At 32.4% G+C, this 25828-nt stretch overlaps 1 protein-coding gene across 7 annotated transcripts in view; it reads right to left on the minus strand.

Moving 5' to 3' along the window:
• The window catches only part of USP15 (ubiquitin specific peptidase 15), a 158238-nt gene that overhangs the window by 96438 nt on the left and 35972 nt on the right, over positions 1–25828 (minus strand). For all 7 annotated transcript variants that reach the window (XR_002770399.2, XM_003770826.4, XM_031940945.1 and 4 more), the window contains 2 exons: positions 22703–22830; positions 17336–17466 (listed from right to left, as the gene is read on the minus strand). Coding sequence is in view for 6 of the 7 variants with exons in the window: in XM_003770826.4 (XP_003770874.1) it covers positions 17336–17466; positions 22703–22830 (259 nt within the window). In the remaining variant the exon portion in view is untranslated. The remainder of the gene's footprint in view (positions 1–17335; positions 17467–22702; positions 22831–25828) is intronic.

Here is a 25828-nt window from a genome sequence, read left to right on the forward strand (position 1 = left end):
ACAGATTCAAGTTAAGAAACCCTATTAGATTAAAAACTCACAAAAAAACACTATTAGATATTTTAGCTGAACTTTTATGAGAATGGAGGGCTTTTTCTTCATTTTTAAAAGCACATTTTTACATTAAGAATATTGCTATTCTTATTTCTACTACTATAATGCATTTATAACTATATATATATATATATAAACATTATTTTCAGTTTTATTAAAAAGCATCTTAAGTGAAAACAAAAGGAAATAGGAAAAACCAACTTATAACAACAACAAAGAAAAAACACACAAGAAGTATCTGATGAAAGCTATATGTAACATTTGAGAAACTATGAGAAACGATTATTTTTGAGAACTATTATATAGTAGTCTGTTTTGGAAATGGGAGTGTCAAAAGTTCATGAAATTATACAAGACATCATATTTCAGGGCTGCCACAATCATCCCCCTTATACCTGTTTTATTTTCTATACCATAGCCTCATGCAATCTTTATTGCTCCCCAATCCCAAAAGAATAAGAGTTTGACAACAAATAACATAAGGGGATTAGAACACAATACATGTACTGCTTGAGTTTCTCAATCACAAAGTGAGTTTGGGTTTGGAAAACAAAAATTATTTCATTTAAAAACAAAACTATGATGCATTAAATGCATCAACAGGGGGAATATATCATGCAGTTCCTGAAGTCATTACCATTACCACCCCCCAATCCCATATACACTTCAAACCTATAATTGCCAAGATAGTCAAAATGAATAATAAAAATAATCAAGCCATTGTAAAGGAATTTCTGTCATTTTACGGGTTAAGAATAGGGTGTGTGTGTGTGTGTGTGTGTGTGTGTGTGTGTGAAAGTTTGTAGAATCAAGGAGGAAAAAGCAACCATAAAATTCTTCAACATACTTTGAAGTATAAAGAGGGTATCCTTATAAAGGTTTTATAAAGAGAAACATATTAGGGCAAATTAAAAAATATATTGATGTGCAAAATGAAAGTAACGTGCAGTAAGTAACGTGTGAAAACTTCTGTTTTCCATCTAAATGTGGTATTTTTATTACCAAAAATAATATGTTCAAGAAGGGTTTAGATAAATACATGGACAAGAGACATAACAGAATATTATGATAAATTCTAGTGGTATCTATAGCCCTACTTTCAGGGAGAACCTACCATGTACTCCTAGAAGATCCGATGTCCCTTTATGTCACTATCAGAGTTAGCTATTTTTTCTTGTCTTTTAACTATTTATTTATTGATAAATGGGTTTCAATATTATTTCTCTTAATTGTCTATATTCGTAACAAAGCCTCATGTAAGAAATTTGATAGTTTCCAGTTGACCTTGCCTTCTTACATGTAGCAATTTTGTTCAAAACTTTTATATTTTATGTAGTCCAAATTATCTATTTTATCTTTTGGAATTATTTCTATTCCTTTGTTTTAAATTTCATCCCTTTTCCATAGTTGTTAAAGATTTATGAATCTGCTTATCTTCTAATTTTTTTGTAGTATGATTTTTAATTTTCAGGTTACACATCCACATAGAATTGTGAAAATGGCTTAAGATGTTAGTGGTCTAAACCTAACATGAAGCTGCTAAACAGGACAAGTGCTAGTCCTGGAATCAGGAAGAACTGAATTCAAATCTACCTCTGATACCTATTAGCTGTGTATATCTAGACAACTTCTTTAACCACTGTTTATTCTAGGTCCCTCAAATGTAAAATGGGGTTGTTCATAAGATGAGATTAATAGTTGAAAAGTACTTAGCACAGTACCTGGCCCATTACAAAAGATACGATACATAAATGTTAGCCATTATCATTATGAAGTCTACAAGTTCTATTTTCCCACTTCCATTTCTCTTGAAATTCTAGATGTTTTATCCTTCAAATGAAATTGCATTATTTCTATTTCTATTTTTTTATGTAATATAAAAAACAACCAGTTTTTGTCAGATTAATCTTTTTACAATATAGTTTCAATCATTATATCAAATTTTAAAATCCAATATCCATGTAGTAATGTGTCTTGGTGGCTATAAATTAACTTTAGTACATTGTCATTTTTATTAGGTTGGCACAGCCCAACAATGATCACTGAACATTCCTCCAACTATTTAACTATTTATGTTCTTTATTACCTTAGGGAACACTTTGTAACTGAATATATATAATTGCTCAGAGTGCTTTTGTAGATGGACACCTAAATATTTTATGCCTTCCATAGCTCTGGAAATGCATTTGATTTTTGCAGGTTTATTCTAAAGCCTGTAACTTTGTAGATTGTCTGATTTCTTTGATTCCTTAGGCTTTTCTAACTAAACTATCATGCTGTCAGTAAACAGGGAGTGTTATCTCCCCTTGCCTTCTTTTTATATCTTTAATTTCCTAAAACTATGTCAAGTAGTAACAGGTGAATGAACACCCATGATCCTAACATTTATTAAACTCTATGATACTGTCTGCCACCAGAGGCTTTAAGACTCCACTGTTCCATCCATCTTGATTTATCCCAACGTATATAAATACTATCAATAAAATATATCAATAAAAATGTGTGCTTCTAAAAAAGAAACTTTAATATCCTCTAAATGTTGAGTCTTGCCCATCAGTTTTCTTGGCTAATTGTTCATAATGATACACCATAACATAACCAACCAGCTACTTAGGAAAAGAAATAGTACAAACAAAATCAATACTGACAAATCTGTCAGTTGTTTCTCTCTACTATGGACAATAGCTGGCACTTTGTACTTTATCATGATGTATTTGGCAGTCTGATTCAACAAACATTTATTCAGCACCTCTTGCTATACTGATGTGCTGCAATGGGAGAAGAGAGATATGCTACTTAGATAATACATAGACCTAACTCTCATAGAATTTATACTCTAATAAGGGAAAACAATTCCCTCTAGAGAACTGGAAGTAAACTTAAAAGTCATCTAGTTAAAATCCCTTATTTTACAGTTGAGAAAATTACATTCTAGAGAGAAGTGTCAAAAAACAGGATATTTGGAGCTGCAATCTCAAGTTCTTGCTCTTGCAGTATACCACAAGGCATGCATTGGCTATTGTGAGGTACACAAAAAGGTGCATCCTGCCCTAGGATTACGCTGCTACTGGTTCAGAGTCAGTACCTGAACCTTGATCATCAGTCTTTGGAACTTTTCAATTTCTTGTGTTACTGACCCAACATACCAAATTACTGCTACATAAAGTAATGAATACACTACTCTCTTCTCTATATTTAGGGAACAAGTTAGTTAAAGGACAACTTAGTTGTAAGTTATGCTACATTATAAAATTCTGTCTTTTTTAGCTTGTGAAAACAAGGGTAATTAGTGTAAAAGGAAATCAGAGACTATGAAATGTTCAAACAACATTATATCCATGAGATATTTAAGCTATCTTTAAAAAGAAGCGACTATGTGATTATGATTGAGGATAGGTAACACATCTTAAAAACTGAGGTCAGACGACAGCCTTAAAAAAAATTAGAGCAGGAATTCCCGAGAGCAGGGAAGATATAAAAGAAAATCCTTTGCTGACTTCTCCTAGCTAGTTATGCTTTTGGTTCACAGGGCTGTGATGAGACTCCCCAGGAATAAGGCTCTGAATATGTAAATATCCTAATTAACTACTATATTAAATATACTTCTTGTGAGCCAAATTAAATCATGACAGCTGGATACCAAATAGGAAAAAATGCACACAAAATAATCTCTATAGTCCTATTTGACTTTGTTCACAAAGAATTATGGCATTGATGCTTATATTCAATGTCCAAGCTAAAAACAACATTAAAAATGTTAATATTTGACAGAGGAAAGGCTCCTTCCTACTCTAAAGAATATAAGATCATATTTTAATTATCTTCCCATATTTATATTTTTGCCAAGCATTTGTGTCCTTGAAATTCTGTCATTCTATTACCTACATATATTTTACCTATTTAGTAATTAAAAAAAAAAAAGCTTTAAAATATGAAACATTACAATAAAATTCAAAACCTGAAAGAATAAGTCTGAATTTCATTATGACTATATGGTGACTAAGCAGCTATATCCAGGACATTCATATTTCAGAATATGCTGAGGACAGCCAAATTGTGATTGGCAAGGGGCAACTGAGAAAGGCTTGTCTCTGCCAGGCCCCATAGGGGTCAGAGCCTGACAAGCAGATGCCAGAAGAATCAAGTCTGTACTTTGCCACACCATACTAGTTAGAGCCTAAACGGTTTTTCATGGACATTTAACAGCTGGGGAAAAAGGCTTCTTGCAAGGCCAAAAAAGACAAGTTTTTACATATGTAATCAAATCAAACTTCTGTTAAAAAAAAAAAAAAAGACAGGCTTGCCCCTCATTTTTTTTTGATCATGGCCTTCAGGTAGAGCCAATAATTTTTATTTGTCTTTTTTGGATCAATTTTCCAGATCGGCTATTTATCCAATAAAGCATTTCACATTTTTTCATTCTTTTTAGTTTGAGTTTGACTGATTCTTTCTGTCTCACAAGTCATTAGCTTCAATTTGCCCTGTTCTAGTTTTTAATAGTGTGATTTGCTTCAGTTAGTTTTTGTACATCTTTTTCTATTTGGTTAGTTTTACTTTAAAAGAGTTGTTTTCTTCAGTTTTTTTCTTTCCTTTTCCAAGATGCTGACTCTCTTATGCATATCTCTCATTTCCTTTTCATTTTATCTTATGCATTTCTTATTTGCCTTTTGAAGTCTTTTATAAGTACTTCCAAGAAGCCTCTTTGGGCTTGAGATCAATTTATCTCACTCCTTAAGATTTCTTCAATGGCTATTCTGTCCTCATCTGAGTTTGTGTTTTTGGTCTGATCTGTCCCTATAGTAGCTTTCTGTGGTCAAGGTTCTTTTCTGTTTCTTGCTCATTTTCTTTCCTTTTCTTTTGGTATTTATTTCCTCTTGTTTTACTTTTAAGGTCGAGCTCTGCTACTGGAGTATAGGGGGCGCTATCCCAAGCTACCAGTGCAGCTCTATGCCTTGGATTTGAGCACAGTGCCCCCTTGTGTTTGCATGGGATAGTTATGATAGTTCTGTTCAACAAACAGTCTTATTTCCCAGAATTTGCCTTCTGAGTTGGGACGGGATGCTGCGCCCACCTGCGCTTCTCTGCTGAGCCAGGATGGAGGGTCTTAGTTGCTGATTTGTTGTGATTAAGACCCTCTCACCAGTTTTCCCTGAATCTGTCTTAGCTGGACTGAACCTTTTCACCCACTGATTCTGACTACCTTTTGAAGTTCTTTTCAGTCTATCTTGAGCTGGAGAGAATTTCAGTCTGTCAGACTCTGTTCCAAGACTTGATTTCATGTGGTTTTTCAAGGGAACCTGGAGGAGCTTGAGCAGCTTTCTGACTTTACTCTGCCATCTTGGCTCTACCCCTGGTCCACCTGCCCATCATCTCTTCTACATACTAATACCCTAGTTTGTTTGTCACCTGAAAATTCTGCTAAGGCTCAATATGAAAGAAATAAACTTAGTTTATTTTCCAGAAGTATTTTGACCCAGATGAGGTAGAAATCAAGAGAATAATTTGGGGAAGGGAAAAAGCTAGAAAAGGTTTGAGGGTCATTCTTCAGAGCTGACAAGATTCTTTTCTGTGGTATCATTTGTTGTTAAACTTTCTCAATGAGGAGAAAAAGATGTAAAATAAGACTGTTAATTTTAATTGTCATATTAACCTTCCTAAAATATGGTTTCCATCATTAAAAAGAACTTTTAAAAAATTTCACAGTACCTGTTACAATCTTCTCAAAAACCTCCAATGACTTTTCATTAACTATAAGATAGACGTATGGCCCAAGATTTACTTGCATGAGCCAATTCCTATTTCTTAAAGCTGTTAATGCCTTTTCCTCCAAGGTTACTTCATATCTGGTTCTAAACGTTTAAATTTTACAATCTATGCTTGTTGTCTAGTAGAAATATAAGCTCCTTAAGGGTAGCAACTATTTCTTTTTTCTCTGTATTGCCAGCACCTAAGTACTAGTGCCTGGCAAACAATTCTTAATAAATGCTTACTGGGTAGATTAATAATTAACTATTAATTATCTAAGACTTTTGCTACTATCTATATATCCCTGCTTAGTACATGATCCTCATCTGTGATACACTTGCCTACAGTCTTAGCTCACCTAATTCCTCTGCACGTACTACATTGTCCCACTCTTATAAAACACAGCCTTCTCTAAACAACCCCCTCAGCATTATATTTATCCTCTCACAGTTAATAGTGCGCATAATAGTGTCAACAGGCAATTACAACTTCATGAAATCTACATGAAAACTAGATTTACTAGAAGAGAAATGAGCATACATGTGGACTAGGAAGAATTTAAAATCTATATAGAAATTTGCATATTTATGATGGTAGGACAAAGTACGGAGAAGATACCAGACATTTTCACATAAAAGGAGTGTGTTATAGAAGGGAGAAAGTAGTAAAGGTAGGAAAAGGATAAAAAGCCCTCCTGAAAGAGGAGCAAGAAAATGGTAAAAGCCACACTGTTTCCCCTGGGAACTTTTGGACCAAGAAGATAGGAAATTTTATCTATCTACAAAGGTCCCAGACATGCAAAAGTAGTGCAGATTGTCTGGTATCTGTCCTGATTCTCAAAAACACACAGGAAGTCCAGTGTGGGATGCAAAGAACACATTATATCAACTGATGGTGGGAAGGGAAACTATATGACACTTTGACCACACATTTCAGGGCCTCCTGCATATTCTGGGTCCAGTGTTTATAGAAAACATGAAGTTCAGGATACTCTTTAACACGCTTAACAATACATAGTAGGAACTCAAATACTTTGTGGAATTAATGGGTCTTGTATACAAATAGGATCTGTGATTTTACTGATATAGGGAAACTTAGATGAAGATTCTCTCTGCCAATGTGCAATTCCTTGTGCTTAGCAGGTGTTTATTCAACAGAATTAATGAACTGAATGGATTTTTCTGAATATAACTCACTTGTCTCTTTAAGTCATGCTATAGTTTCTAATTCTTACCTCTCCAGAATTCAAAGCACCAAGAACTCTGTCACAATTAAGAGTAAAAAGTCAACAAGGAAATATCACAACAAAAGTTTGAAAAAGGAAAGGGATAATGTGGATTAACTATTAAGAAAAATAAGAGAGAGACAAAAGGGAGAAAAAGAAAAGGAAAGGAGCCCTTAACTATGGTACAAAATACCACATACCTTTACCTTTGAATATACAGAACTGTATTAAAAACTATTCCTGAAAATGGTCTGATGAACATATTTTTAAAATTCTGAATAATTATGCTCTGCACCAACATCCTTTGCTATTAAAAAAAAAGTCTATTATTTGAACGTTCTCCAACTTTTTAGTTTTGCTCTATTTTAGTTGGATAAGAAATTCTGTGAAATGGCTACCTCTAATTACTTATAACTGCAAAACAGCAATCAAACAATTTACAACCAAGTTAATATACATATCTGTAAAGTATTGCAATGATGAAAGCTATTAAACGACAAAATATAAAATTTCAGTGAATCATTTAGTTTAGACAGAATTTTAAAAATCATGGCCCAGCAGTACCAATAACTGAATAAAATCCTATAAGCATTTCAAATTCAGGATGAAATACCTTTTCCTACATACCCATCATTCTTTCAAAATTTTCTCTATGGTAATAGAGTCTAGGCACTTAACTGAACGGTTTGGGTATAAACCTCCACTCTTTACTCGTACTCAGTCCTCATATCTAATTGATTATCAAAAATCCTGTCCTTTCTACATCTATTCACATTACCATCACCCACAAGTACAGATTCTCATAACCTTTAGCCAGGATCAGTATAAACATCTCCTAAAATGGTATCTGGTCTTTAAGTTGCCCTAATTCAACCCATTTTCTACATAGCCACTTCTTTAAAAGACTGGTTTGACCCTTTGTCCATCTTCACTCCCTCCCTCAATTCAGTACTTATAGAATCAAATGTAATTTCCTTTGCTGGCCTTTAAAACTTTATAACCTTGCCTCTCTTTAAGATTAGTACAAGTACCATCTACTACATAAATTCTTTTATGAATTCCTCAATTGCTAATCTTCCTCTTTCCCAAACTACCTCACATTTATTTTTTATATATCATGAATATACTGTTTCCCTCATTAGAATGAAGGTAGTGATTATTTTTTTCTCTCTATATATATCCAGGTACATAGAGAAACTCAAATGACAGCATGGATGCAAGTAACTTTGTAAACCTTGAGGCACTATATAAATGCTAGTTTATTATTAGCCTATAGTCACCAAGTTTTTAAATCTCTTCTGCAATCCTGCTGAACTCAAGAATTGTTTATAGAGAAATATAGTCATGTGCAGGTAATAACCAGGTTCTCCAGAAATATTAAAAGTTTAATCTACATTTATTCTAGGCAGTCAACAAACCAACAGACTTGGTTTTAACTTTTTAAATATTTAACAGGATGATCAATACATGTTAAATATGTTAAAGTATAAATTAATACAAAATAATTATACATGTCCAAACCATTATTTTGCTGTACAAAAAGAATCAGACTCTGAAATATTGTACAACTAGCCTGTGAAGGAAATCAAAAATGCAGGTGGGCAAAAATATAGGAATTGGAAATTCAATTGTGAATCAGAATTTAATTTGTAGCAATTGTTAATTTTTGAGGTAATCACTCTGAAAACTTAATAGTAAACTGGTTAGAGCTGGCTCTAGCATACCATACTCCATATTCTTAGAGCTTAGCACAGTGCCTGGATATATAAGAGGCCTAATAAATGCTTCTTCATTAACTCAGCTGGGGAAGGGTAGGCAGATACAAAAAAGCCATAAGAATTTGGACTAAGTGACAAATATGGATAGATCACTCTTTTCAAGAGCTGCAAGATTGGCAGAGTCAGCTTGATTGCTATTTGTAGTGGGTTGGAACACAGTCTCAGGATTATAGACAGGAGGAGGAATCAGCCAGCTTTTCATGAATATGAAATATATACGAGTGTTTGTAACTTGATCAATATCTATACAAAGTATATTTAGCCACTGTTCTCTCCCTTCATACTGCATCAAATATGCTATGATCATAGTGTTTTTCAAAATTTTCTATTAAATTTAAAACCATACTATAATTCCAATATATTAATTGTATAATATAACGAATTCTATATAACTTTAACTTTCTTCCTAAAATTATTCTTCCAAATAATTAATACTTGCTCTATAGCATATCAAAAGAACATAAGGTAAAAAATGCACTTAGCTAAAGTAGTTGGTTACAGAACAGGAACAAAAAATTTAGAATTGGGACCTAAGAGATGATCTTATGTAATAGCTGAGGAAATGAAGTGAAGTAACCTGCCCCAAATCACAAAGATTGTAATTGTGAGATTTCAAATTCAGGTTTACTTCCTTATAACAAATCCAACAGTCTTTCTACTTTCTTTACTTTTTGTTAAATACCAAGATCTTAAATTAAACAACTGAAGTTTTAATAAAAAGGGCTTAATTCTTTCCTGCCTTATAAGGGAGAGCTAGAGTTTTTACCTAGAGTAAAGGGAAAAATGAGAAATTATGGAAATGTTATTTATTCCTTTCACAGAAAAGACACTGCAGTCCTCTATCTATATTTTGTCATAAAGAGGTTCTAATTCAAAGTTAAAGCCCTGGGAAAAGATGGAGAGAACTAATATTAAAAACAATGTTATTTTTTATATGTGAAAATATCTCCATGGGATTTATTATTAATGTGAAGCTGATAAAAATGAAAAAGATGAAACAAGTATGTAGGGAATAACATTGCCCTAAAAGATAAAGATAGAAGCAGCTAGATGGGGGGGGAGGGTTGGGGAGTAAGGAGAAGGAATGACAAAATGACATGACTACTTATTCTGAATGAGCCTTTCAACTTAATGAAACCAGGAATTTGGTGAGGAATATTATATATATACTTTTAAAATTTCAATAATATATTGAGTATTCCCCATATTAAATTATATCAAAATTACTGGGAAATAGAATAAGTTATTTTTTAACAACAACAAAAAAACAGGTAAGAAATTTTATGAATGATGAGTCTATTCATTTAAAGGTCACCAACTACAACTTGATTTATTCCCTTAAATTCTTTTTTTTTTTTTTTTATTTTTTTATTTTTAATAGCTTTTTATTTACAAGTTATATGCATGGGCAATTTTGTAGCACTGACAATTGTCAAACCTTTTATTCCAATTTGTCCCCTCCTTCTCCCCACTCCCCTCCCCTAGATGGCAGGATGATCAATACATGTTAAATATGTTAAAGTATAAATTAAATACAAAATAATTATATATGTCCAAAGCATTATTTTGCTGTACAAAAAGAATTGGACTCTGAAATATTGTACAATTAGCCTGTGAAGGAAATCAAAAATGCAGGTGGGCAAAAATATAGGGATTGGGAATTCAATGTAATAGTTCTTAGTCATCTTCCAGAGTTCTTTCACTGGGTGTAGCTGGTTGGGTTCATTACTGCTCCATTGGAACTGATTGGGTTCATCTCATTGCTGAAGATGGTCAGGTCCATCAGAATTGATCATCATATAGTACTGTTGTTGAAATTAAGTTCTTTATAGAAGCACTAAATAGGAAATGGGAGTCTAGCAGAAAACATTTGCAATACTACTTTTGGTAACTTTGTTGACCAATCTGTATCAGTCAGCATCTATCTACTAAGTTCTTACCAAATATTGGTCAGCAGAATATAATAATTGAATATAAAACTTTGAATCAGGGAAAGCCAAATTATAATAAACATTAAAATTAAAAATCAATCAATTTGGTTGATTAATGATACATGTCATTCTATTACTAATATTTGTTAGATCAATTTTTTTTAAGGTGATAAAGGTACAAGACCTAAAGCTACCAGCAGTAAGTTCAAGGTAGTTATACCTCCTATGAACCGGTTTCCATCTCTTTGCTGTTATTTCTACTAAAGATTTTTTTAACTAGTCTCCTGAAATCCAGACTTGATCATCCATTAAATTCCTCCACCAAACTAAGGTCTTTGAAGATAAATCATGTGCTAGAACATTAAATAGGAACAGCAATTATTTCAACATAAAAAATGCCCTACTTAAAAATATCCTTTGCTTAGAGATTCACGTTCCTCTACCTCTCAGAAAAGATTATCTGCAAAATTGATCTGTAGCATATCAAAAGAATAAAAGGTCATAAATGCACTTAGCTAAAGCAGGTGGTACAGAAGAGGAGCAAAAAATTTAGAGTTGGTACCTTAGAAATGATCTCATTTTATAGCTGATGAAATGAAGTGAAGTGACTTGCACCAAATCACATAGATTTAACTGTCAGATTTCAAATTCAGGTCTTTTTTCTTATGCCAAAACATACAGGGATTAAGGCTTTGCTTAACTTCTTCTTCTTCTTTTTTTTAACAGCATCTTCAGTCAAAGATTTCAGACTTGAGAAAACTCATTATGGGATAACCTCATCATCCTATAAAAATCATCAGTTTTGATGCCCTACCTTCTCACTACAGGGCCATGAATTCCAAATCACTATTTAGGGTTCAGTATAGGTATCTCTTTACATTTCTCTCCTGGATATACCACTCTGGGATTTTTCCCCATCCTTTTTCTGTTTCCTCTTGTTTTGTCTTCCCTTTTTAAACTGAAAGTTCCTTAAGGGATGGGACTGTCTTTCTCTTTTTTGTATTTCTATCTCTTTCTCTCTCCACACAGTGCCCTAATACAAAATAAATAACTTAATGTTTACTGACTACTAAATTAACTTTTAAATATTCTATGTTCTAAATAGCTTCTTCTGGTTAAGGCAAGGTATAATATACATAAAGAAAAAGTGACCAATAGAAGGAAATTGAAAACATGTCACACTAGGACAGATTGAAGAAACTGAGGATATTTAAAGATGTTATAAATATAACTCTCTTAAGAACTATCAATGTCGCAAATGACTGGCTTAGATTGATTTATGTAAGCATAGAGGTTAGACTTAATGATAATGGATAATAACTATGCAGAGGAAGATTTTATCTTCATTTAAAGGTTTTTCTTTAAAGAGCTGTCCCAAAGTGTAATAGGCTGCTTGAGTTTATAATAAATTCCCTTTGGATAGCTACAAGTGAAAGATGGATGGACAACTGTTAGGGATGTTAAAGAAAGAATTCCTCTTTTAAGTATGCATTAGATTAGACGAATTCCAAAGCTGCTGTCACTTCGACATTCTGATTCTATATTTCCACAAAAAATGGAAAAGAGAAATAGAAAATTTTACCTCACTTGAACATACAACCAAAGTAATCTAAGCCAATAAATTTCTTTTTCATCTCATTCACATATAACTAATCAAACAAGATAATATTTGTATAGCACTTAGAAGAGTGTTTGGCACATTGGTAGGCATTGTGGTAAAGTGGTACATAAATATGTTCCCTGTCCCTTCTAGCAAGAATCTTCTTCCTAGACAAAATATACTAGCTCAGATGGAGGGAAACCCCCAAAATATAAATTCTTTTTAGTTTTAGTCATCATTTTCAGATGATTTGCTAATTCTCAGATTATTTGTCCTTGACCTGTTTCCCTGGTTAGTGAGAGAATGTATCTTCCATTTTCTTCTTTTTTCAATTTTTTATCTGGTTTTAAAATTTCATGTTTTTTGACAAGAGCAAATTGTTTTTTAAATGTCCCATTTAAGCTTTCAGGGAGTTTAATTACTGGGTAAAGTTTATTTCTATCATTTCTAAGCTACTCATTCCCTTTGCAATTTGTTCTTCGCTGTCTTTTTTTTTTTTTTAATTATATATTTTGTATCTCTTTTTTGTTTCTTGCAGATTCTCTTCTAACCCTTATGGCCAAGGACATTATTTTCTCTCAAACTATACTGGATGTGAAGTCTTCTAGGTTTGCCTCTTGGGATTCTCTCAAGTCCATATTTCTTCATTATGGTTGGGATTTTCTTGTGCATAACTCTAGCTTCAGTTTCTAGAATGGAGCTTTATGCTTGGCTCAGACTGTGCTTTCTCCATTATTCTTAGAAAGCTCTGTTTATTTCTGAATATAGTGGTTAATTAAGAGTGGGCCCTATCATCTGCAGGGATTATTAGATTTTTTTTTTTTTTTGGCTCAGTGTCCAGTAATCTGGGATAGGTGTTTTAGCCTTCCTTTCCTTCATTGTCTTCTGTAAAGGGACTGAACTCTGGAGAAGTACACTTGAAACAAAGATACTTACAGCAGGGTGTTAACTCAGTTTGATTGATGAGATGATGGTTCTCTAGTTTACATATACTTAGTATGGTGATGCAATGGTTCTCTAGTTCACACATACTCAGTGTGCTGTAATGACTGGAAATGGAGACATTCCATCTTTGGCCATCCTCCTGCTGGCTCTCCTACCTCCTGCACTCCTCCACTAAGATCAAGGCTGGCCCTGAGATCTACCAGAGAGCTAGTCCGGACAGTACAGTCTTCATCTTGCACATTCCTGAAGCTTGAGTTGGAGCTCTCTTGCTGTGATGCTGAAAGATTCTATCCAACCCAATGTTACTGATAGTCCTGTTACTGCAGGCTTCCTATAAGTACTCAGGTGCTTAACTTCTTAAGTCCTACCCTGCTCTTTTCTTCTAGAGTCCCAGCAGGTTACTTGAGTGCTGTGCTAGATACTGGCTTGCATTTAAATGTTTTTCAGTGGCTTTGATGTGGGTTGGTATGGTCGTCTTGGCTCCTCCTGATGGGAGACAGGGATGCTATATACATTTTGCTTTTCACATACACTGGTTTGTCTTTGTTCAGAACTCCCAGATGATTTTGGCAGGCCTTTTATGTGGTCTTGGACTGGATGCAGGCATTCATACCTGTTAGTCTTTAAGTTTCTTAATTATTGTTCCTTCCGGAGTTTTTTTTACTATACTTTTTACTTTACTATAAGAGCTTTATTGTGAAACATATGGGGGATCTGAGTGCCTCTAAGTTCTAAGACAATACCATCTTCCAATGCTCTATTTTGATTTCAGATTTTCAGTAAGAAAAAGTTATTTTTGTCTTTTGTAAAATTTTTACTCCCAAAATGTGAAATTACCTTCAGTGGTTCAAAGCAAAACAGCATTATAACTCTGATTGAAAAATAACAATAACAAACAAAAAGACTACTTAAATTTAGAAGGTTTAAGGTGATGGTATTGTATTAAATGAAGGTGATTGTGTTTATAACAACATAATAAAATTTTAAGATAATTCCACATAAGCTTAAGAAGTAGCATCATATGAAATTTAATGGTTCATTATAAAATTCATTCTGGCACTATCTGGAAATAGAAACCACATTAAAAGTAACTCTCACAGAACATATTGCAAATTCTTTTGTGCTCCTTTCTGGTTAGACAATAAAAAAAGAAAGAGTAAAACACTAAAGATGGATATAGATTAAAAACAAACAAAAAAAATCCTTATACTATAGCTGTCATTTACCAACATTTTCTAATGCTAAAAATAGTGCAATTTATATTTTTTTGTATATATGTTCATAATGACAAGCTATAAGTCATTCATCTATCAATTCTTTGAGGATTTATTAAGTGAAAGGTACTGTTAGGTATTTAGGGGACAAAAATAAATATAAGGTCCTAATCCTAATTCAAGGACTTTTTAGTATAGGTAGAGGAGATAACACACAAAAATGAATGCACAAAACCACTTAGTTGTGTAAACAATTCAAGACAGAAGCGCTAAGTCATAAAAATAAGAAAATAAGAAGCAATTTTAGAACCAAGATTAAATTACGAATTTAAAAGCTACCTGTTCAAGTACAAGCTATTTGTACTTCTCTTTTGACACTTCATTTTGCTTAAGTGTAATAATTATTGGTTAAGAAAATTAGAAAGAAAGTATGATTATGGTAGCAATTTTCAAAATGAGACAAGATGAGGTGGGATCACAGTTAGCTCTCAATGTACCAAAAGACTCTGTCCAGGGCCTTTTTCTATCCTTTCTCTGCAATGTTTTGATGACTATCAAATCCCATAAAATTTTCTGTCTCTCTCTATACAGATAACTCACAGATCTATATATTTAGCCCTAGTCTCTCTCCTGAGCCAAACAAAACGGAGGTGGCATTAATCCAGTGTTAAATAGGGTATGAATATTAAGAGAATGGGGGTTGAGGGATGGATTGGAGACAGGACAATGCAGAATGTAAATGGTTAGCTGATGATAGGCAAGGAAGAAAAGTGAGGTTGGAGTAGGGATTGATGGGCTGGGAGCTTTATTCCCTGACTAAATATAAGCTTCTTAAGGACAAGACTTTTGTCTTATTTATCTTCATATTCTCTTTACTATAAAGTGTGAGACATTTGATACATATGTGTTGATTGATATTAACTGCAAGCAAAAAGGCCACAACAAATAGGAGGGTGTATTTTCTGGTTGTGGCAAATAAAACATTTTTTAAAACTATCATTTTAGGGGAATCCAAGTTAAATTATTAATCATTTTGACTAGTTCTCAAAAGATCCTGAAGCTTTCCATAACTTTTGTTTTTCTATTGCAATTTAATTGGGCAAAAATTAACATTTAATCAAAGAACAAAAACAATGATTTCCCTAATGATTTATTCTGCTAAATATGTGATCACACAGAGTAGTACAATAAAAAGAAATTTGAATTTAGAGTCAGAAGACTTGGATTTGAACCATTATTGCCTGTGACCCTGGATGTCACTTCACTTATTCAGCTTCAGTTCACTGATCTGTAAAGTGAAGGAGATTATATCTGATGACTTTTAATGTCACTTCTGGCTCTAAATACAAGATACATTTATTTATTTCAATCATTTATTACTTTAAAGCACTTTCTAATTGTTTCCCTTTTCTTCAAGATGTTCACAACAGTAAGCATTTTATACTTCATAGAATTAGATTTTTGGAGTTGAAAGATAGCAAAGATACCATGTAGGCTAACACCTCAGGGGAAAGAAAAAATTGATTCCTGGAGAGATTAATTTTACTTTAAAATACTTGTTTCAGTTCTGATGGAAGTGGCTATCTTCAACAATGAGAGGATCCAAACCAGTTCCAATTGATCAGTAATGAACAGAACCAGCTACACCCATTGAAAGAACACTCAGAAATGTGTGGACCACAACATAGCATTTCCACTCTTTCTGTTATTGTTTGCTTGCATTTTTGTTTTTCTTCCCAGGTTATTTCTACCTTCTTTTTAAATCCAATTTTTCATGAGCAGCAAGATAACTGTATAAATATGTATACATATATTGTATTTAACATATACTTTAACATATTTAACATGTATGGGATTACCTGCCACATGGGGAGGGAATAGAGGAAAGGAGGGGAAAAGTTGGAATAGAAGTTTTTGCAAGGCTCAATGTTGAAAAATTACCCATGCATATGTTTTGTCAATAAAAAGCAATAATAAAAAGAAAAGAAAAGAGAAAAAACAAAACAAAACAAAACTAATAAACAAACAAACAAAAAAAAAAAACCTTGTCATTTCTCAGGAAATGATTTCTCTCATATCTAAGGCTTTGGGATTAAGGTTTTAAGAAAGATTTTATTTTTACCTCTGTAAGTGCTGTGTCAATGAAAGTCGAAGGCAGCTTTAACTTTGTAGTTTTATAAAACTTCTTTCTCTAACCAGAAATTCTCTAAACCAGAACATGCCATTGTTACCAGTTTAACTAGGGAGTCTTTAGATATCATCAAGACTTTCAATTTTGGAAAGGTCACAAAGACATGTTGAAGCAAAACATGAAGCCCTATTAATCTTGCAAAATCTAATCAAGAACAACTGCATTTTCAACCTTGATTAAAAAAGTATTCCAGAGTGGCTATAAAAATTTAAATTTTTCTACATTCAAAAAATAATTACCAATGCTAACTTTGTATTACCATTTCCAAATAATCTACTTGAAATTATATAAATTCAATCTATTAGCTTTCTTACATTAGCAGACCTACATTCAGAATATGATCCATCCCTATTAGAAAATGTACATAACATAACAGAGACTTCTGCTTCTGCTCCCAGTGAGAAAAACTCAACTGGCTGGACAAAGTTAACAAATCTACTTGAAGATATTTTAGTGCTTGGCACTCTTAAGAATATAGCACTGCCCTTTGCTTTTAAGAATAATTTCAGTTTTGAGAGAAAAAAATCCTGACTAAAAAGTAAGCACAGAACTTTAGAAAGGTAACTATATAAAATTATGTTTTAAGTTTTCAATATTGTACCCTACAACAATAATAAATAAATCCTGATCATTCTTCAATGCTGAAAATTACCTTGCGTGCTATTGGTTCCTGACCTTCCATCAATGTGTACCAGCTGACAAGTTTATTCCAGCCTTCAGTTGGCAATAAGATATAATCCAATTCATCAATAAGATGTTCCTTAAGGGACTGAGCATCACCATCTACGAGAGAAAAATTACTCTTAATACATAAGATGTGACAGTACTTATTTCAATATGTTTAGGACATATATATTTCAAAATATAAATACAATCTAATTCTCTTTGATTTAGTACTTTTTAAATATAAGAAATTTCCAAATACTGATAAAAATGTACATATGGTTTTAATTAATTGGAAAACTATGAAATCCAAATGATGACTTTTATCTAAATTAGTTATCTTAGGAATTGTTTAAAATATACAAAAAATTATTTTAAATTATTAAAAAGAAAATTACACACATACATACCAGCAGGCAAAAAGCATGATTTCTGCAAAAAAAAAAAATTAGAAATGAGGAAGTCATATCCAATCTTTACCATCTGACAGTTGGAAATAGTCCAAAAAACAACCTATATCCACACCACCCCCCCCATGTTCGCCAAAGTCTGCAAATGAGATATTAATTATTATGACATTATTATATACATTATCAGATGTTTAATCTGTGATCTGGTTGCAGATCTAAATTCTACTGTCAAACTTCCTGTTGAAATGGAATTTCAATGACAGGGCAGCCCAGAAATGTAATGTTAAAATAAGTAGCTATAATCTTATTGGAAATGCTATTTTATTTCAAGTTCAGAATAAAATAAATAAAAAATTTTAAAAAGTTGTTGTGAAAACACTAAAATTCTGACCATTCCATGAATTAAAAATAAAGAGTTCCTACTAAAATGAATACTTTCAAGATGATCTGGTCACATCACATACATAGTTATATTTTTACTTTAAAAAGATATACTACTTAGTACATTTATAATTTTTGAAGGAAAAAAATACAGTACTAATAAAATTATATTCTAGCCCTTTGCTGGAAATCAATGGTGTCTATATTTGTATACTTAAAATTCAAGTTCAAATAATATTCCAAACTATAGTAACCTATAATGGTGGGAATTTTGGGGTCAGATAAGCCCAGAGAAAAATCAGGATTCTGAAACTTTTGGGCTAAAAAGTTAACAATCTAAATCAATGAACACAATATTTTAAATAGCAAAATTAAAAAAGAATAATAATAACAATGCAATTTGCTATCATATGAATACAATTTGCTACAATAATTAAAATATGCTATTGTGCAAATAAACAAAATAAAGGTCTTTCTGGATTTTAAAAAATATTCTACTAGTTGTATGTAATTATAGTCTAGTTTTCTGGTACATTAATATACCACAAGTTAAGTTACTCTCTCCTGCTGTTGGACATTTGTTTCTATATTTTTTTTATAATTAAGAAATAAAATTGCAAGAAAGATCTTTGTATACATATGTTCCTTCTTTTTGATAATATCCTCAGGACAACTTTCTAACAATGAAATTGATGTATTTGTAGATATGATTATTTTAGTAATTCTTAATGTATAGTCAGATTGCTCTCAAAAAAGTTTTCACTAGTCTGGGAATTGTACCAGTAATTCATAAGTATACCTGTTATGACGAATTTTTCTCAGCACTAATTTTAATTATTTTTGCCAATGTAAGTCGTGAGAATTGCAAATCTTGCTTTATATTTTGAATCTCTCTTAGTCGGATGGAGCATGTTCTTAAATGATTATTAACAATTTGTGTTTTCTTCTTTTCAAAGTGTTCTGTTTATATACTTCCAACTATCCACTGGAATGAATAAGAGCTACCTTTGTAAATTCTAAATATTTCCTTAGGTATTTAGATGCCCTTTTTGCCATCACTGTCATTACTAAACTCTTTAGTAAAGAATTTACTTTAAGAATGAATCTGTTTTTTAAAAGGTAAATAATCATTTTTCCCCTTGAAAGAATAAATTTGTACAAGAAATAAACTCAGAAAATAGTCTTTTTTCATATCATTTCTTATGTCCAAATAGCCAAGTACTTCAACAATTAATGGAAACCAGTAGGAATATATTTACATTTTAAATGTAATTGCATCATGTGGTAACATCATCAAAACAAATGATCAACTTAAGTAAAGACCTCATTTCTTAAATGGCTGTACTACTTTGAGGTTTCTCCAAAGAAGCCACTATGCCCAAAGAAACTCATTATTGGGGAAACCTCATCATCCTTAAATATCTCATCAATCTTAAATTCTATGTCATCACCATCATCATTCCTGCTGCTTGGAGGGTGGAGCCATGAACTCATTCCTTTATATAAAGAGCTCAGCTCAGAAGATTTCCATATTTCTCATCTGGCTACATTATTTTGGGACTTATTGGACTTTTTTTTTTTTTTTTTTTAATATATAGGCCTCGGGTACCTTCCCCTTCCTTTCCTTGTTCAGCTTCCTTTTGTGGGTTGTCTTCCCTCATTAAATTATAAGCTTCTTGAGGTCAGTGACTGTCTTTTTTCATATTTATATCCCTAGCAATTTAACACAATGGCTGGCAAATAGTAAATGCTTATAAATATTTATTAACTAAATGACTCATTTAAAAAATACTTGCTAGCTGGTTCATGTGGTTTTTTCCTTTCCTCTCAAAAGAAGTTCTAGCAGAATAGACATGGGAAAATCAATGGGTATTATAGGAAGAGGAAACATAAGAATTAAGACCACAAAATACTGGCTCCCCCCAAATGTCAACTAATTAAAAAAGATAAAGAATATGATTCTACTCATCCTAAAGTTAAAAAAAAAAAAAAAAAAAAAAGATTTTTTTTAAAAGGCTGAATTTCCTAATTAATATTTAAAACAGATAAAACAAAAACCCTTGTTACAAGCTACTTACTTCATTTAATTTAGTAAATTTTCATTATAGCAGGAAAATAAGTTACTCCAAATTCATGAAGATGTTTGTAGCCCATAATTCTGAAGTGATTGCTTTATAAATTACATATCCTTATGAATTCTATTACATGCTCATAAAACTTTCTAACTTAAGTTCTAAAAGTTTGTCAATTTGGAACTTGGAATTATTTTCCCACAGAAACAATGTCATAAATGATAGTCAGGTAATTTTTAAATTAATTAATTAAATTAATTAATTATTATTCTTTTTTAATTTTGCTATTTAAAATATTGTGTTCATTGATTTAGATTGTTAACTTTTTAGCCCAAAAGTTTCAGAATCCTGTTTTTTCTCTGGGCTTATCTGACCCCAAAATTCCCACCATTATAGGTTACTATAGTTTGGAATATTATTTGAACTTGAATTTTAAATATAGAAATATAGACACCATTGATTTCCAGCAAAGGGCTAGAATATAATTTTATTAGTACTGTATTTTTTTCCTTCAAATTCTATGAATCCCCATTTTAAATCTTAATGTACTAAAGCATAATAATGTATTAAGAATATTAAAGTATGTAACAATGTCTCTATAGGAAAGAACATTAGAGATCCAATATAGCATGTAAATACCTGACCTCTTTCTACAGTGAAGGATCAGAGAATCCTCATCAAAGGATCTCTAATCTAGCTAGATAATGGGGAGGAGAATGGCCCTCAAGGAACTAGTTGTAGCTACTACTGGCTTGGAAAAGACCAAGGGAACTGTTTAAGACACAAGGGAGAGCACGAGTACAGTGAAGACTGCAGGGAGGAGAAGGATGGCACTTATGTTGGTATTTTCCTCAGGATACTTTTTGATTTTAGCTAGTTCCCTGGTCATCCTTTTCTCCCTTCTTTTATTGACCTAAGGCTTTCTTTTGCAATATCTCCCCACTTACTCAGGAGGAGGAAATATTTATGCTTCTGAATGATATAAATAAGCGTTTTTTATATTATAAATGCTTATTATTATTATTTGGTACCTAATATGTACTAAGCACTTCATTTGATCCTCATATCAACTTCGCAAGTAGGTGCCATTATCCCCATTTTACAGACAAGGCTCAGACGAGATAAAATTTATAGTGCTTTACAAACTTTAATGTGATAAAATCAATTTTGTTTCAGACCATAGCTTCTTTCCTTCTAAGCCCATTTAAACAAAACAGTATCAAAACTTTCACCTGATTTTTAAGTTAAACATTCAGACATTTAAAAATGCTCCCTGCTAAATTAGTCCTTTTTTTTTTTTTCCCTCTTTTTCACAAAGACCCTCAAAGAGAAGACAAAGATTACACAGGGAGCTCTCTGGGTATGGTTTCTCTATCCAGGAAGTGGGAAGCAACGATGTTCTTGGTGGAATCATTAGCTCTCTGTGTTTGCTTTTCTGGTGCCCTGTCACCCAAGGTCCCCTGTTGTCTTTTGGGTGGGCCTCATTTATATGTAGCTTAACGTCATACTTACTGGCTCCCCTATTAGAATGTAAAGTCATTGAAGGCAGGGACTGTTTTTTTTTGGTCTTTGTTTAAAACCGTGCCAAGCATATCTATATATCTATAGCATTTAAGAATTCCTTTACTAATAATCTAGGCAAATTATTCAACCTCCCTGAACTTCAGATCTCGTCCTCTGTAAAATGAGGTTAATAATGCTTATTATATTCTTCCTCACGAAGATGTTGAATGGAAAGCATCCTTTAAATTTTAAAATGCTATATAAATGTGAATTTTTAATTATACAAATAACTAAATGAAAATTCATCTATTTCAGGAAAAATAAAGAGATTTAGGCTTTTCTACACAGTATATCCATAAGTTAGATTAGAGGTCTGTGGTAAAAAGACATAGAGAATGGAAGGGTAAGAATACTATAATGGGTGGAGGTAGAGAATGGAGGATAGATAATGTAAGAGCAGGGTGACATGACAGGGACAAGGGAGAAGTAAAAGGAAAATCACATAGGATTACAGTGGTTTTTTTCAACCCATATCTAATCTTTGACCAGAACTGGCTTTGGTATAGTAGATGTGAGAAAAAGGTCAGGGTTCTGATCTTAGGTTACGAGGAAAAGAAAGTAATTTTAAGTTTTGGTACTAAAGGAGAGAAGGGAATTTCTTGGGATTACAGGGATGAGATGTTATTTTTACGTGAGGGACATTTAAGACAGGTGTACTTAAACTGGAATAACAAAGAAGGCTTACTTATTTAAATTATCTTTTCAAAATGTTCATTTTCCCTATTTTCTCAATGTCAATAAAGTTAAATACTTATATTATTTCAAAATGAAGTATTAACTTGATCATAAATGAACAAAAATAATCAATTATACAGAATACTCTGGCATATCAGGTCCAATGTATAAAAGTTATAATGCAAAGGAATTTGTAATTTATTAATTCATTTAACACATTAACAGCCTTACTTAAGGAAGACAATAATAAATAACCTTTAAGGAGTCCAGAATTATCAATGGGACCAGGGTACACATTTTGATCTCCCATCTGGTATTTGTCCCAACTGTCAAACCCAACATATTTTTTCCACTGTTTGAACCAACGGCTATCCACTAAATACCTAGAAAAGAAAAGAAAAGAAAAGAAAATTGTTAAAGAAAATCAGTTTGAAACAAAAAAAATCATTCTTCTGACAATATAGTAACACTCAGGAACCACCCCTCCTTTCCTTCATAAATTCTTAGCAATCTCAAAAGATTACTAAGAATTATAGCAAAACATGTAAAGTTCTTGGGGACGGGAAAGGGGGGGAAGAAACATTATCTATGCATAGAGTATTATTACTGAAAAACTTCAAATGACTATTTTAGAGGGGAGGAACTAAGTCATATTTCTTGTGTAACTCTCTCCACTAGCATTTAGCATACTGTTAACAATAAAACAGTATTCCAAAAAAAAAGCTCCTGAAATGAACATTAATCTACATATACAATAATTTGAACAGTGGTTATTGAACAGTAGTAATTATTTCATTGTTTTGGCAAGTGCTGAATGAATAAACTCCCCCCACCAAAACCTACTCTACAATTTTAGAATTTCAGAGAGCTGCCTGGAGCACTAAAAGTACAATTACTTGTCCAAGGTTACACAGCTAAACAATCAGGAAACATTTGAAAGTAGGTCTTCCTTATTTATTAAGGTCAGCACTCTATTCACTGCTCCAAGTACTAATTATGACAATTAAATATTCAATACATTTTTTAAAGTGCCTTACTCCGTTTAAAAGCAAATCATGATTAAAACAAAAAAAAACATAGAGCAACAAAAAATTTACTAATAGAAAACATTCTGCAAATGATCTTAAACATAAGAGAAATTTGTATCATTTCTTTGCCTATAATAAAGCCCCAATGAAATAATCTGTTTTTTAAACATTTATACTATATTCTATAAGTATTTTATCTATATTTGACTAGAAATGTTTATGGTTAACATGAAATTTCAGAGGTGGCCATTTGTTTGTTCTTCAGTCATATTTAACTTAACTCTTTGTGATCCCTTTTAGGGTTTTCTTGGCAAAGATAGTGGAGTGGTTTGTCATTTCGTTCTCTAGCTCGTTCTGCAGGTAGTGCACTTGAGGGAAACAAGGTGAAGTGACTTGTCTAGGGTCACACAGTTGGTATGTGTCTGAGACCAGATGTGAACTCATGAAGATGAGTCTTTCTGATTCTAAGCCCAGTGTATTATCCATTTCACCACCTAGCTGTTGAGGTGGCTATATGTTTCTATAATGATACTCAAGTTTTCATCAGTTACCCCGTTGTTGGAATTTTAAAACTGTAATGAGCAACCTGGTACTGCAGTGGATAGAGTGCTAGACCTAAATTAAAGAAGACTAATCTTTGTGAGTTCAAATTAGGCCTCAGAGACTTACCAGCTATGTGATTTTAGGCAGGACACTTACCTCTGTTTGCTTCAGTTTCCTCATCTGTAAAATGAGCTGAAAAAGTAACCACTCCAGTATCTTTGACCAAAAAAACTTAAATGGGGTCATGAAGAGTTGGAAATGACTGAAAAAATGTAATTAATAAATTTTAGCTATTAATGTATCAGGAAGAGAGAAGTAGCAGTCTACAACTAGAATATTACATACATTTCTATTAGCTATACCTAAAGAAAAACTTGAGAGCTGAAGAAAAAAGCCATAAAGTAGCAAAGAAAATGACCAACAAGTTTCTTACTCTACATGGATAAAAGTTCTTAGGAATTATTCCTTTGGAAAGATGAAGGCTGGAATGGATAGGAAGAATGCAGATAAATTCCAGTATACTAGAGAGTACACCTTAAAACTTGGAAGAATATATAAGACAAAAGGAAGGATAACTTTTCCTAGCAGATAAAAGATTTATATAATGTTACCTCAAGAATTAGTGCAAGAAAATATAAATAACTTTAAATAACAAATGAATTCATGTATGATAAATTTCTAATGAGCAAAAAGTATGTTTTAAGGTACTTTCCTAATCCTTAACAGTTAATATCAGGCAAGAATGTAAAAAAATGACTGTTCCAATATGACAACTTTTATTTTCTCTATAGGAGTAAAGGCCAGGGGTGAAGAGAGAATATATTTGTTACCCAAAGATTGAACATTTAAATAACTATGCAGTTTAACTATAAAATATCAGTTATTTAAAGACTGGGTGAAAACTAAGAAATTCAAGTTGTCACCATACTGGTGCACAGGATAAGAAAATGCACCATAGTATCACAAGTCTATTTTCAGCTTTATAATAATGCAAGCGGGAGGAAATGACACATTTATCTAAAACAACCCACCCCCATCCCCACCCCCCGCAACTTTTAGTAAATTTAAGCAGACCAGCATCTGGAAATTAAAACTACAACAATCTATTTAGAATACCTACTATAAACACTGTAAACTAACATTCAAAATAAATAGATACAGTAAGACACTGAACTCTGACTAATCAAAAAGAACCTCAATTAAGTTCAGTATTGTTTTGATATTAATTCAAGGTGCTATTTTACTCTATCTTCATCTCACATATCCAATCAGTTCTTTATACAAATGAATTTTCCCTTCATCAATATCTCTTTCATTCACTTGTCCTTTCTATTTCTGGCCTTATCTTTTTTAACCTAATCTTTAATAAAAACTGCTTAAACTAGACTTCTTACTCAAATTTGTCCTCTTCCCAAAACAGACAACTGCTAAAGCAATATTTATAACTGACCATTCTGATGTCATGTAACTAAAAATCTTCAGCAAACAATTTTACCTACTGAATAAATATAAATTTCTAGCATTCAAGACTCTCCGCAAGAGAGTTTCAATATATCTTTCCAAGATGTCTTTCAATTGCCCTTCATATCCTTTATCTTCTAGTCAAAGTAGACTATACTTTCTCACCTGTATTTATCATGCCCTTGCCATTCCCCCCCCCCCCCCCTTATATCCTTACTACCATCTGGGTGGAAATCTGTGTCATAAACTGTGGAGATCAAGAAGGATTAGAACTGGGAAAAAACCATTAAATCTGGCAAATAAAAGATCAGAAGTAAACTTTGGAAAGAGCAATTTTGATTGAATGATA

The sequence above is a fragment of the Sarcophilus harrisii genome, chromosome 5 (genome assembly GCF_902635505.1).
Source record: "Sarcophilus harrisii chromosome 5, mSarHar1.11, whole genome shotgun sequence".
NCBI lineage: Eukaryota > Metazoa > Chordata > Mammalia > Dasyuromorphia > Dasyuridae > Sarcophilus > Sarcophilus harrisii.